A 12,997-nucleotide genomic window follows, 5' to 3' on the forward strand; every position below is an offset into this window, starting at 1 on the left:
TGAAAATCACAAGCATTCTCTTTATGGCACCTGCTGTAAATCCCCAAGATTTACAGTCAGTAAGAGTTGTGTGCAGCTGTAATCATGCCTCATGCTGGCATGATAACCTTTCCAGAAACCAGGTGTTTCTTGTGTCTGGGCTTAATCACATAATCCAGCCAAGCCTTGGGCCACATGACTTTATCATGCAGCAGGTGGCAGCCCCATGTCCAATCTCAGAAACCAAGCCAGGTCAGCCTTTAGTTAGGGAAGTAGGTGGGACATTCTTGTAATAAGGGTCCTAAAGGCAGGGGAGTGACAACCCATGCAGACACGGGAGTGTTCAGACACAGGGCTGACCCATCCCTTCCCCCAGAAGCCTCTGGTGGAGCACTCAGAGAACAGTTTCTCTACATTTCTTGATAGAACATAATTCTATTGTATGTACACATATGTGAATCAGAATCTCTGCTGCATTTATAAGATTCAGAAAAGATGGTTGATAAAATATTGATTTCTTCTAATTTATCTCAATAAAAACTCACTGGAACTCAGAAAGAAAGGCATCCTGATAGGGACATAGTTTTGTTTCTGATCTATGAACACTATTGCCCAGTATGGAAGGCACAGGGCTGAGAAATTATTGAATTCAGATATAGAGAAGAGGAGAAATGCCCTCTGTTTATTTCTTCTTTAGTTCTCTTTCTGGGGGAGAAAATATAGAATAGGAGAGGAGTATCTCTGCTTTTTTTCCCCCATGGGTAACCTTGATCCTACCCCTTTTTCTTTTTAAGGCCCCTATGATCAGTAACAACTTGTTTCGGAAATTCTTTCAGCTTCTGCATCCCTCCACTTTGGCCACATCTTGACATGAATTACTATTAAGCTGGCTCTGGCAAGGACAGAGGGAACTTCTGGGTGATATGTTTATTGTTATAAGTGACCCGAGGCAAGGATAATTTAGGACAGGTGAGAGCAGAAGTTTTTGTTTTGCAGAACACCTTCGGGAGGCAGAAGGGCCTATAAGGGCTTCATCTGGGGGCTCAGTGTCAGGTGCCAGAACAGGACTCCTGGCCCACGGAGAGCGTTTACCCTCATTCTTCTAAGCCTGTGGGCACCAAACAGAAAGTATTCCTCAACACCCACCCTCAAACACCCTTCTCTCTTATCTCCAGGACATGAAGTAGATCCCTAATATGACCACCTTTGGAGCCGTGCTATACTTTATGTTCACAAGATGCTCTTCATTTCCTGCAAACTGGGGAGAAACAGATGAGAAGACCAGTCAGTATCTAGAGGCTGACTGTGGTGTTTGCAAGCCATTCCTCAGCATAAATCTTACCCTTTGCTACCAATAATTAAATATCTCATGCATGCGCTAAGGACTTTTCATTAGTGTTGACCTAAGTTTCTTAAAAAACAGAGAAAGCAATGCTCTGGAAGGGTCCACATCTCTTCTTATGGTCTTTAGACTCTTAGAAACTAAGAATGCTTTTTTTTTCTTGGTAAAATAAAGCCCAAATTTCAAGATTCATATTGTTTAATAAGTCAGAGGTTTAAAAATGGGTTGCATACATGACAAATTTTTTTCAAAAAGGACCTGGAAACTTTGTGCTTAAACCAAATCATTTAAGAAAACTTCTGGGCCTAAAAGTGACCTGATTCAAGTCAAGCATCAGACAGGGCACTCCACTCCCTCCCATGCAGTCATCCCCACCAAGCTCAGGAATCCTTTGACTTCATTCCTGCCCCTGTATCTCCCCTGATCAGTCTTTTCTGCCCCATAACTAAGACATGGACCTCTTCCTTTGAATCTAAAAGATAGCAGCTTATAGTAAAACTCTATCTCACAACCCACAATCTCAACAGAGAATATTTCCAGACCTATCGTGGGGGTAATTGGGTACAGAATGAATTAGAGCTGTTCTGCTTAGCCTGGGACATCTTGGACCTTCACTACAAAAACACAAAGTTATAAGGCACAGGGAGGACATTTACCAGGTTTTGGACGCCTATAATGTGCAGGCACTGTGCTGGTTCCATTTCACCTCCACCCCACAGCAGTCCTGAGACGATAAGGAAGGGCACAGGCGAAGAATGCATCCATCTTTCAGGTCTCATCCCAGGACTAAACTGTACAATCTGAAAGGCTGTCCAGCTGACTCACCAGTTACAAGTTACCATCTGGAGGTAACTGAGTTTGTCAATGGCAGGTTCTGTTAGATCCTTGCAACACACAGAACAATCCTAAGATTGATCACTTTGTCCCACTCCCTCATTACAAATAACCTCTGAGACCCAAATACACTGAGCCTGGTGGTTCAATCTCTGCAAAGACTGGATCTAAAGAATCAGAGTTTATAAAACAAGAGCAATTTTAAAAGAAATATTCTTTTTTTCATACTCTTGCAGAATATTAAGGGGACCCCAATTTAAAATTGATAGCATAATTTCAAAAAGCCCACTCTTGCTCTATCATTAAGTTCTCTTTCACCACTACCAACATCACCACTACCACCCAAGTTGACCTGGAGTTTAGCTGCCAAAGCCCAAAACTCCCTTTTCAATAGCAGCCTTCTAGTTTCTATCCCTTTATTACTTTGCTTAAACTCCAATCCTCTTCATATAAATCAGTTTAGTCTTTCCCTCCACTTTTTCTCCACCACCCCCACCCCCACCCCCCCCACACACACACAAGAATACTTCTTCTTTAGAAGAGATTGGAAAGAAATTCAACAGGCTAATATTGGGTTTGCCAAAAAGGTTTTTTTTTTCCTGTAAGATGGCTCTAGCAGCACTTGGTTGTCTTTAACTTCATCCAAAACATTTTTGTTAGATTGTATTATGACAGCTGTCATATCAACATGCATTTTTTTAAATTACCAAAATTAGTGAATTTTTGTGTAGCCATTTTAATATTGAAGATGGAAGAAGATGTGCAACAGTTTTAGCATATTATGCTTTATTATTTTAAGAAAGGTAAAAACACAACTGAAACTCAAAAAAAAAAGATTCGTATAGTGAATACAGAAAGTGCTGTGAAGGATTGAATATGTCAAAAGTGGTTTGTGAAGTTTCATGCTGGAGATTTCTCACCGGATGATGTTCCATAGTCAGATATACCAACTGAAGTTGATAGTGATCAAATTGAGACATTAATTGAGAACAATCAACATTATACTATGTGGGAGATAGCTGACATACTCAATATATCCAAATCAATAAAGTTACTGGTAAAAATGAAAAATGCGCTTTTTATTTCACAGAAAAAGCCATATAGACTTTCTGGCCAACCCAATACATGCAGGATTTTCTTTCAGAGACACAGGAAATAAACATTAAGTCACTAATAGCATATGTTGATAGTGCACATTAATGCATTGTCAAACATTATTACATTAATATTGTACATTAGTATCATACATTACTCCATCCGTGTTCTATGTTCATATATTCACACCTCTGCCCTCACCTCGATGTGGTCAGGCCTTCCATTGGTATGGACCCTTTCTGGTACGCCAGCTTGGGCTTGAAGGACTCTCTGGGCAGGTACGAGTGATACAGAGGGTAGTTCTCGGTGTATTCGGAGAGAAGACATGGTTTCTCGGTTCTATCAAAAATCTTAGTAGGAAGATGTGGACAATGATGCCGCCTATAAAAACGTGAAATTAGGTCAGTTACCTTCTTGAGAAGATATATTCAGTTTGTGTCCCAGACTATAAAGGCATGACAGCAGTCATTGAAAACAGAAATTTAACTCTTCCTTTTCTCTACTGAACTACGTAAGATTGCCAGAATTTTTTTAATGATCTGTAACTGCAGTTGGTTGTCAAAATTCCTGGGATCATAAAATTACACAAGCATGGCTGGTGTTCAGCTGTTACATATGTATACTGCTCATTTAAATACTTCCCTACCATAATAGTTAACTGGCTGCGGCCCCTGAACCCTCTGAGTACCAAACCAGCTGCCCCAGGCCCTCCCCCTGAGACCTCCCAATCACCCAGCACCTGACTGAACCAGGTGCTCCATGGCTGTGCTCTAGGCTGAGACTACCATTTTTCCTCACTGGTTTCTGGGTCAATTCAGAATATCATCCTGCACACAAGTGGTATAATAAATGCCAATGACTATGGGAAACCATTTTCACATTGAAAGTGCGGCTCCTTTATTCTTTCAGGTCAACTTAATTGCTGCCTCCTCAGAAAGACTTCTGCTGATCATTTTATACCTAAAATATACCCCACTACCCCACCCCCTCAGAGTTTCTCTCGCCACCTATATGCCTTTCTCAGCACTTATTGTTATTGGTAATTGAGTGTTTGATGGTGAATTTGTTTATTGTCTGCCTCATCTATCAAGCTCAGGACCTTCTCTGTCTTGTTCACTGCTTTTATCCCTAGTACTTTATATCCTGCCTTGTACACAGTAGGCATTCAGTAAACATTTATTGAATAAATGACTGAGAATATAAATGAATGTTAAGCTCTATGCCTCATTATGCAGGTGATAATAAATAAATACGTAAATTGCAGTTATAATTTACAATGAGCTTTTCATTTTACATGCAAGTAATTAATGAACCTTATCACCCTACTAATCGATGGACAAAGGGCAACTATTGGAGCTCTCAAAACCTAAGGAGAGCACCAATTATTTGTGTCCACATACAATCCTCACAAACCAACTGGGTGGGTCACTTCTAGTCATCAGACACCAGCAAATCATCAAAACTCCATTAGTGATTTCCAATCTGATTATATCAAGGAATGGCATGAAATTTTTGTAAAACTTTTACACTAAACTGATTTTAACTACAGAAACTAAAATACACAGCATTTTGAGGCAGTGTATAGAGAAGGAGAGAAATAAATATACAGAGAATGCATCACTCTCTAAAAATATTTAGTATGCTACTCCTGTTAATAAGTTCAACCCTCTACATAAATGTTGCTGCCTCAGTGTTGTTTCTAGGTACCTCTCTTCAACTCTCCAACCCTGTATTGATCTACAGGGTGATCTATACCTGTATTGTTCATATGAATGTAACTGTATATAAACAAGTACCTTTATAGATATCTCTATTTTCTTCTCATTTGTAGATTTCTGTTTTGAAAATCTGTAAGATGTTATAAACTTGTAACATTTACTTTTTATTTGTTATTATATAATTGTGTTATTGATTCATGATGAATATTTTAGGTTTTCCAAATTACAAGGAAATCCTCCATAAATATTCTGTCCTTATACTACAAATATCAGAATTTCGCAGTATTAAATATGCTCAGTAAAAGTTTAGTTTTTCTTTTTCAAAATGCACATTGTTGACTTTTGGCCAAGATGGAGGTATAGGTACATACACTCTGCCTCCTCACACAATGGAAAGAAGGACAACAACAAATTTAAAAACAAAAATCACTAGAACTGCCAAAAAATCAAACTGTATGGAAGTTCAACAACCAAGGAGTTAAAGAAGAAACATTCATCCAGTCTAATAGGAGGGCAGAGATGTGCAGCCAGGAAAGAGAGGACTCGAGGCAAGGACCGTGGCTGGAAGAATGGGCGAGTGAAGGCAGCAGGCAGACTGGGAAGTCCCACATTTGCATACAGATAAAGCAGGAGAAACGACTGGAGAGTGAGACAGACTATGCAACCCAGGGTTCTAGCACGGGGAAATAAAGCTTCAATGCCTCTGATTGAAAAAACCTGTGGGGGTTGCAGCAGCAGAATAAACTCACAACCTCACATGACAGTTCATTGGAGAGACTCACAGGGTCCTAGAACATAAACAAAACCACCCACCTGGGGAATCAGCACCAGAAGGGCCCAATGTGCTTGTGGGTAATGGAGGAAATTACTGAGACCCAGCCAAGAGCTGAGCAAGCAGGATTGTTCCCTCTCTGACCACTCCCACACAGACAGAGCTACAACGCAGTGACTGTAGGTTGCCCCACTCAGGCAAATACCTAAGGCTAAGCCCCTTATTACATAACAGGTACACAAAGACAAAAAAACAATGTCCCAAATGAAACAGATCAAAGCTCCAGAAAAAAATACAACTAAGCAATGAAGAGATAGCCCACCTATCAGATGCGGAGTTCAAAGCACTAGTAATCAGGATGCTCACAGAAATGGTTGAGTATGGTCACAAAATAGAGGAAAAAATGAAAGCTATGAAAAGTGAAATAAAGGAAACCATACAGGGAACCAACAGTGAAGGGAAGGAAACTGGGACTCAAATCAACAGTTTGGAGCAGAAGGAACAAATAAACATTCAACTAGAACAGAACGAAGAAACAAAATTCAAAAAAATGAGGAGAGGCTCAGGAACCTCCAGGACAAACTTTAAACGTTCTAACATCTGAATCATAGGGGTTCCAGAAGGAGAAGAGAAAGAGCAAGAAATTGAACACTTATTTGAAAACATAATGATGAAAAACTTCCCTAATCTATCAAAGGGAACAGACTTTCAGAATGCCCAGGCAGCTCAGAGAGTCCCAAAGAAGTTGGAACCAAGGAAACACACACCAAGGCACATCATAATTAAATTACCCAAGATGAAAGATAAAGAGAGAATCTTAAAAGCAGCAAGAGAAAAGGAGATGGTTACTACAAAGGAGTTCCCATAAGATTATCAGCTGATTTCTGAAAAGAAACCTACAGGAAAGAAGGGGCCGGAAAGAAGTATTCCAAGTCATGAAAGGCAAGGACTTACATCCAAGATTGTTCTACCCAGCAAAGCTTTCACTTAGAATAGAAGGGCAGATAAAATGCTTCCCAGATAAGTTCAAGTTAAAGGAGTTCATCACCACCAAGCCATTATTATATGAAATGTTAAAGAGACTTATCTAAGAAAAAGATAAAAAACATGAACAGTAAAATGACAATGAACTCATAACTATCCACAAATGAAACTAAAAGAAAACAAAAATAAAAACAAACTAAGCAAACAACTAGAATAGGAACAGAAACACAGAAATGGAGGTCACATGGATGGTTATCAGTGGGGAGGAGGAGAATGGAAGAAAAGGTACAGGGAATATGAAGCATAAATAGTAGGTACAAAATACACAGGGGAAAGTTAAGAATAGTATTGAAAATGGAGAAGCGAAAGAACTTATATGTATATCCCACAGACATGAATTAAGGTAGGGGAATGCTGGAGGAAGAGGGGTGCAGATAGGAAGGGAATAAAGAGGGGAAAAATGGGGCAACTCTAACAGCATAATCAATAAAATACATTTTTAAAAATGCACATTGTTGGCATTTAATACACAGATGAACATGTATTTATATCATACATATTTAATAAAGTTATCTCCTAATCATAGGAACATAAGTTGAGTGTTGTATTCTTCTGTTCTCAAGATATATTGTTATATTTCATAGTAAACAAAATAACCATCTCCTATAGTATAAAAACATTAGCTATTCTAACCCTTTCTGTTCTAGCAATCCATCCAATTACCCAAGATTTCAATTTGGGCCAATTAGTACACTATTATTTTAGGATTCCTACAAACCTCAAACAAAAGCCAAGAAGTGTGTTGACTTCCAAAAATATCTCTGCAGATATATTTACCCACACTCTGACAGAAAAGTCAAGGTTTTATTAAGAATAACAGATTCAGGCACTTGCAATAAAACAAACTCCACAGACATAGCAATATTTTTCCTCTCCAGTGCCCTTGTTTTTTAAGCCAGTAAAACTTTGCTTTATATAACTCCCCTTTCTATATTCTTACTTTTTAAAACTGTAACATACTGTAAAGCCTTATTCCAAAAGAAAAATAAATTTCATGGCAAAATACTGCATTGTGATTGGTATCATGAGAGAGGATTTTAGTATAGAAAACACTTGCATCCAGACATTGATGTTCCATTAAAAAGAATTATATTTAATATATATTTATAGGGCCGATTTTATTTATTTGACTTGTTGCTAGTTAACTAAAACCTTATCTTACATTGAAATATCAAAACTGTTATTTCAAAGTAGATATTTCATTGCCTGAGTTTGCTCCAGAGGCCACCTACTTTCCTTACCTGTCCCCACACACACTGAATATCCCTCTCAAGTCACCAAACACCATAGATTCTCTTTGCTGGTCTTTATCCAGGAGTTTCTCAACGATAAAGACAAAGTCTGTTCTGGAAACCAGCCCAATACCCGAAATATTTATTTAACAGATGGATAAACAATTAGGTAGTGTATAGGAAGATGAACCACTGAAAGAAAGATATTTACAAAGAAAATGAATTGTTCTAACATTAGTAGAGCAAAAGGAGAAAAGACAGATTCTCAGTTTTTATGGATCTAGATAGCATCTAAAGAAAGTTTATGGAATCACCATACCTGGGGTGTTTAAAAGTAGTCTCGCTCTGGCTAGTGCAGCTCAGTACATTGAGTGCCAGCCTGTGAACCAAAGGGTTGCTGGTTTGATTCCCAGTCAGGGCACATGCCTGGGTTTGCAGGCTAGGTCCCCAGTAGGGGACATGCAAGAGGCAACCACACATTGATGTTTCTCTCTCTCTCCTTCCCTTCCCCTCTCTCTAAAAATAAATAAATAAAATCTTTTAAAAAACAAAAATAAAAGTAGTCTTGACAGTCATGAACCAAAGAAATGAGGCCACTTCAGACTCTCTAATAGGTGTGTCATTTTAGGAGCTGCCTTGGCCACCCTGCTCAGGAGCACAGTCAAACACCCCTAGATAGAGCCAGTGGGCAGCAGGGGAAGGGGAGGAAGAAGGTGTATTAATCTATTAGAACTCTCTTAAGTCTTTCCACCCCAAGCTTTACTAAAGAACCACAAGAAAAGGGCGATAATCTTGATGTTTTCTGATATATGGTAAAGGGAGTAGGTAAAGGGAGCTCTCAATGGAACCTAGAAAAAGAAAAATAGTTGACTCCAAGCTAGAATCATAGAATTTTAAAATTAAGGGACCAGGAGAATATCTAATCCCATGTCCCCACTATGCAGATGAAAAATCTGAAGCTCAGAGAACAAGGTGAATGGCCTAGCCATGGTCAGAATCCAACTCTCTATCACATCTGAATGACCAGGTATGTTTCCTGACAATCACCTAGCCTAAAGCCATCTATGACTCAGGTAACACTAGAATGCATGGCAGAAATTTAAGGATATAACAAGTACCTATAGACTAGTACCATCCAACAGAAAGAGAATACAAGTCATGAATAAGAACTACCTATGTCATGTTAAATTTCCTAGCAACCACATTAAAAAGGTAAAAAGTGTGTGAAATTAATTTTAATATTTTGATTTTAACTCAATATTTTCAAAATATGATCATGTCAACATGAAACCAAACATAAAAATATAGAGGATTTTACTTCCTTACTATGTCTTCAAATTCTACTATGTGTTTATGTTAACAGCACATCTCAATCAGAACGACCACATTCCAAGTGTTCAGCAGCCACAGGTCATTGTAGCTTTCCTACTGGAAAGTACAGAATTAGAATTTGAAGGTACAGACAAAAGAACTGCAATCACTTAAGTGCTGAAAATTTTCTCTGCAAGTGGTAGAAAGACAAACATGCTTAGAGACACTTTTATTGATAATATGGTATTTATCTATTTCTTGAACTCTGACCTGCCTTCATGTGACAAAATCAGAGGCATTAAAAAGCATGAAAAATTACTGAAGTTCTACATACTCTCCTCACTCCACAGAGCTGAGCTTCAGCTTTATGCACCTGTATTGCCACCTGGAGCTTCTCTCTTTCCTGCCACTTTCACTTTTCCAAAGTGCATCCCTTCTTCAAGGTCCATTTTGAACGCCATCGCTGTTGCTGCCATTCCTCCATCCCCAAAGAAGCTAACCAATGTTCCACCACTGACTGCATGTGTAATGTTGAGAAAATTAGATACTCAACTCTTCTGAACTTTGATTTTCTCCTCTGGAATATCTTGGTAACAACTTCTATGACTTTAGTATTCTTATGTAGATTAAATCAGATACAGATTAAAATGCCTCGCCCAGTCCCAGGCAAGCACTCTGTAATTAAAAGACTATGTTTATTGATAAAAAAAAAAAAAACTATACACCACACAGGCTTAGATTTTTATATATTGTCCACTCTAATATTCACAGCAATGCTATGAAGGAAGCACCATTATTATTCCATTTACAAACACGAAAAATGAGGTTTTGGAGAGGTGATCTTGCCCCAGGTCATGTAAACAGAGGATGGTGAAAATAGGACTAGAGCCTAAGGTCTTCTGCCTGATTCCAAAGCCTGTTTATCACGGCTATATACAGTGTGGTTTGGTAGGACACTGGCCTGCACTACACACCTCTGTTTCATGCCTGCTTTGATAAACCTAAGGGCAGTCAGTTAATTGGCAGTTTTTAGGCTGGCCTCTTCCTCATTCCCTTAGCTACACTCAGAGTCTTCCAAGGCAAGACACTGTCTGCTTTCTTTCAGACCCTGCAATTATTCTAATATAGACCAACAAATACATACAACTCCAAAGGCTCTTTAAAACTCTGATCTTTCTACAGAACTCTGTTCACTGTCTAAACAAGAGCGTGTCATTAGATAAGTTATTAATAGCAACAACCAGGAAAACAAAGAACAAGGAATGCTGAATCTGGAAGGACCCTGGGGATCAGCCTGCCCTGCAGCTTCATCACACAGATGTGGACACTGAGATCAAGAGATGAGAGTTACTGCCCAAAGCCACACAGCTGGCCAGCAGCACTCACCCCAGGTCCCACATCACTTCCCACACAATTGACTGCCATTAACAATCTAATTTAAAACTCAGAAAGTTCACTCTTCAAGGATTTGCAGCCTGCTTTTCCTTTTTCCTAGTAATTGGAAGCCTGTGACCTGTCACAGCTGCTGTGTGAGGGAGGAAATGAGCAGAAAATGCACTCTTGGTAGAGAAAAGGGAAAGGCGCCAAGGATCACCAGGTCTCAAGTCCTAAAGGTCATCATTCCAAACCAATAGTTTAAAACCCTTCCAGGATGTCTGGAGGAACACTAAGATCCCAAAGGCAGGGTCTACCCAGTGGAAAACCCATGTCTCTGGAATGGCCTTCTTCCTGAACAGCTCACAAAGCCAACCCATTAGATTCTGGGGTGGGTAAAGCCAATGCTTTTTCTGAAGTACATGTGTACCAGCAGAGGCTTATAAAATGTTTAAATATTTACTAGAATTTGGCCCTGGTTGGTGTGGCTCAGTGGATTGAGCACTGGTCTGTGAACCAAAAGGTCACTGGTTCAATCCCCAGTAAGCGCATATGCCTGGTTTGTGGGCTGGGTCCCCAGTTGAGGGCATGTGAGAAGCAACCAATCAATGTATCTCTCACACATCAATGTTTCTCTCCCCCTCTTTCTCCCACCCTTCACCTCTATAAAAATAAATAAATAAAATCTTTTAAAAATGTATTTACTAGAATTTGTCCTTGAATGTATATAATGTACCCAGAGGTAAAGGGATAAGTGAAAATGCTTTTATGAACTACAAATTAAGACCTTTTTTGAACATACACAGATATATCTAATGCCAATCTTAAGACAAGGTAACTTGTACCTCCTATCTATCTCTTCTACATAGAGCTTTAAAAAATCAGACACTAAGAAATCTGAAAAACTCCAGCTTATAGTCTGCCCATGGTGCTAGGGAACTGGGCAGGGATTATAAACTAGAACCTTTGGTGGTGACTAATCCTTCAGGGTACCAGATCTACCAGATCTACCAGATCTACCAGATCCTGGGTAACAGAAAGCAGGGTCTGTAAATGTGTGAGGAGAACAAGCAACCTTTAAGACTATCTGGTACTAATATGACAAATAGATGCAACTGATATACCAACAAGCAGTGGCTGCCCTGGGATGGCGGGGGGAAGTGATCACAGTGAAAAAAGTCATAGGTCCAAGCAAGTTTAGTGAGAAAGATCATCTTGATTGATTAGCCATGTCTATCAAGGGTGTCAGGTTAGAGAAATTAGGATGGGTGATAAATGCATGAATGAATCAGCCAACAAAAAAAAAGCAAAGGAAGGAAGGAATTCTGGTGGAAATATCTACACACTATTGAAAATGTGAACTTGTAGGAATCACACATTTGAAAACCATTTATAATAACACAAAACCATAAAAATACAAAAAGTTGCTGAGAAGAAAAATAAGATCATGGTTAGGGAACCTGGCACCCTTGACATACATGGCTAATCAATCAAAATGAGGCAATAAGAAAAGAGTACAGACTGCCTTCTAGCAGTAGTAAGTGGAAGGGAGGCCCCAAAAGCCCTATGTGGCCCAATTTGAGGACCATCTAGCAGCGTTCAACTCTGAGGAAAGACGTTCTGGTTCAGCAGAATGAGAAGCTAAGAGACTTGCAGAATGGCAGGTACTATGGAGAACAGTTCTGTTGGCACCTGCAGCTCTCAGGCTGAGTGGGCAGGAGAAAAGTGAGGAGAGGCAGTGGTCCTTGGAGAAACTGAGGGCCTGAAGAGAGCAGGAAGGAATATGTTCAAGGCTTTCAGAGAGCTCCTCATAGGCACCTCCTTGGCAGGTGAAAGGAAGAAATCTTTCTTCCATGAATAAAGTATTTAAATTAATTGGAGAAACCTCTTCAAGTACCGCTGGTCAAGGAGATATAGGGTAGGCATTTTGGCGATGGACCACTGCATCTTGAAGAGACACCCAGAAAGAAACATATCAGTCACCAGGGCACCTTTTCTTTCCAACATTTAGAGAATTTATCCTGAGGAGAAAGGCAGGCACCACTCTGGGCTGTTCTAACTGTGCATGTCTCCTCCCTTTTTCCCCCAGGCCCTGGCAACACTCTCCCCAGAACCCTATTCCTACCCAACCTCTGTCACTTCCTTCAAGGAGGCCTTCCTGGACTGCCAGATAAGGTCATGTTCACTCTGCTCTTCTCCTATTCACACACCACATGCTTGTAGTGCCCTGTACAGTCCGACTTCCTGAAGATGGGTCTTGAATACCATTGTTTCCTGCATGGCACATGATGGACAC

The 12,997-nt window shown here is 39.7% G+C and overlaps 1 protein-coding gene across 1 annotated transcript in view; it reads right to left on the reverse strand.

The window, feature by feature from the left end:
- Positions 1-9,788, reverse strand: part of SAXO1 (stabilizer of axonemal microtubules 1) — a 41,137-nt gene extending 31,349 nt beyond the window's left edge. The window contains exons 1-3 of the mRNA XM_037132349.2: positions 9,701-9,788; positions 8,026-8,125; positions 3,452-3,631 (exon numbers count right to left, since the gene is read on the reverse strand). Coding sequence (XP_036988244.2) covers positions 3,452-3,631; positions 8,026-8,125; positions 9,701-9,788 — 368 coding nt within the window. The remainder of the gene's footprint in view (positions 1-3,451; positions 3,632-8,025; positions 8,126-9,700) is intronic.
- Positions 9,789-12,997: the final 3,209 nt, after the last annotated feature.

Source organism: Artibeus jamaicensis, unplaced genomic scaffold (genome assembly GCF_021234435.1).
Source record: "Artibeus jamaicensis isolate MK-2021 breed Jamaican fruit bat unplaced genomic scaffold, CSHL_Jam_final scaffold_1964, whole genome shotgun sequence".
NCBI lineage: Eukaryota > Metazoa > Chordata > Mammalia > Chiroptera > Phyllostomidae > Artibeus > Artibeus jamaicensis.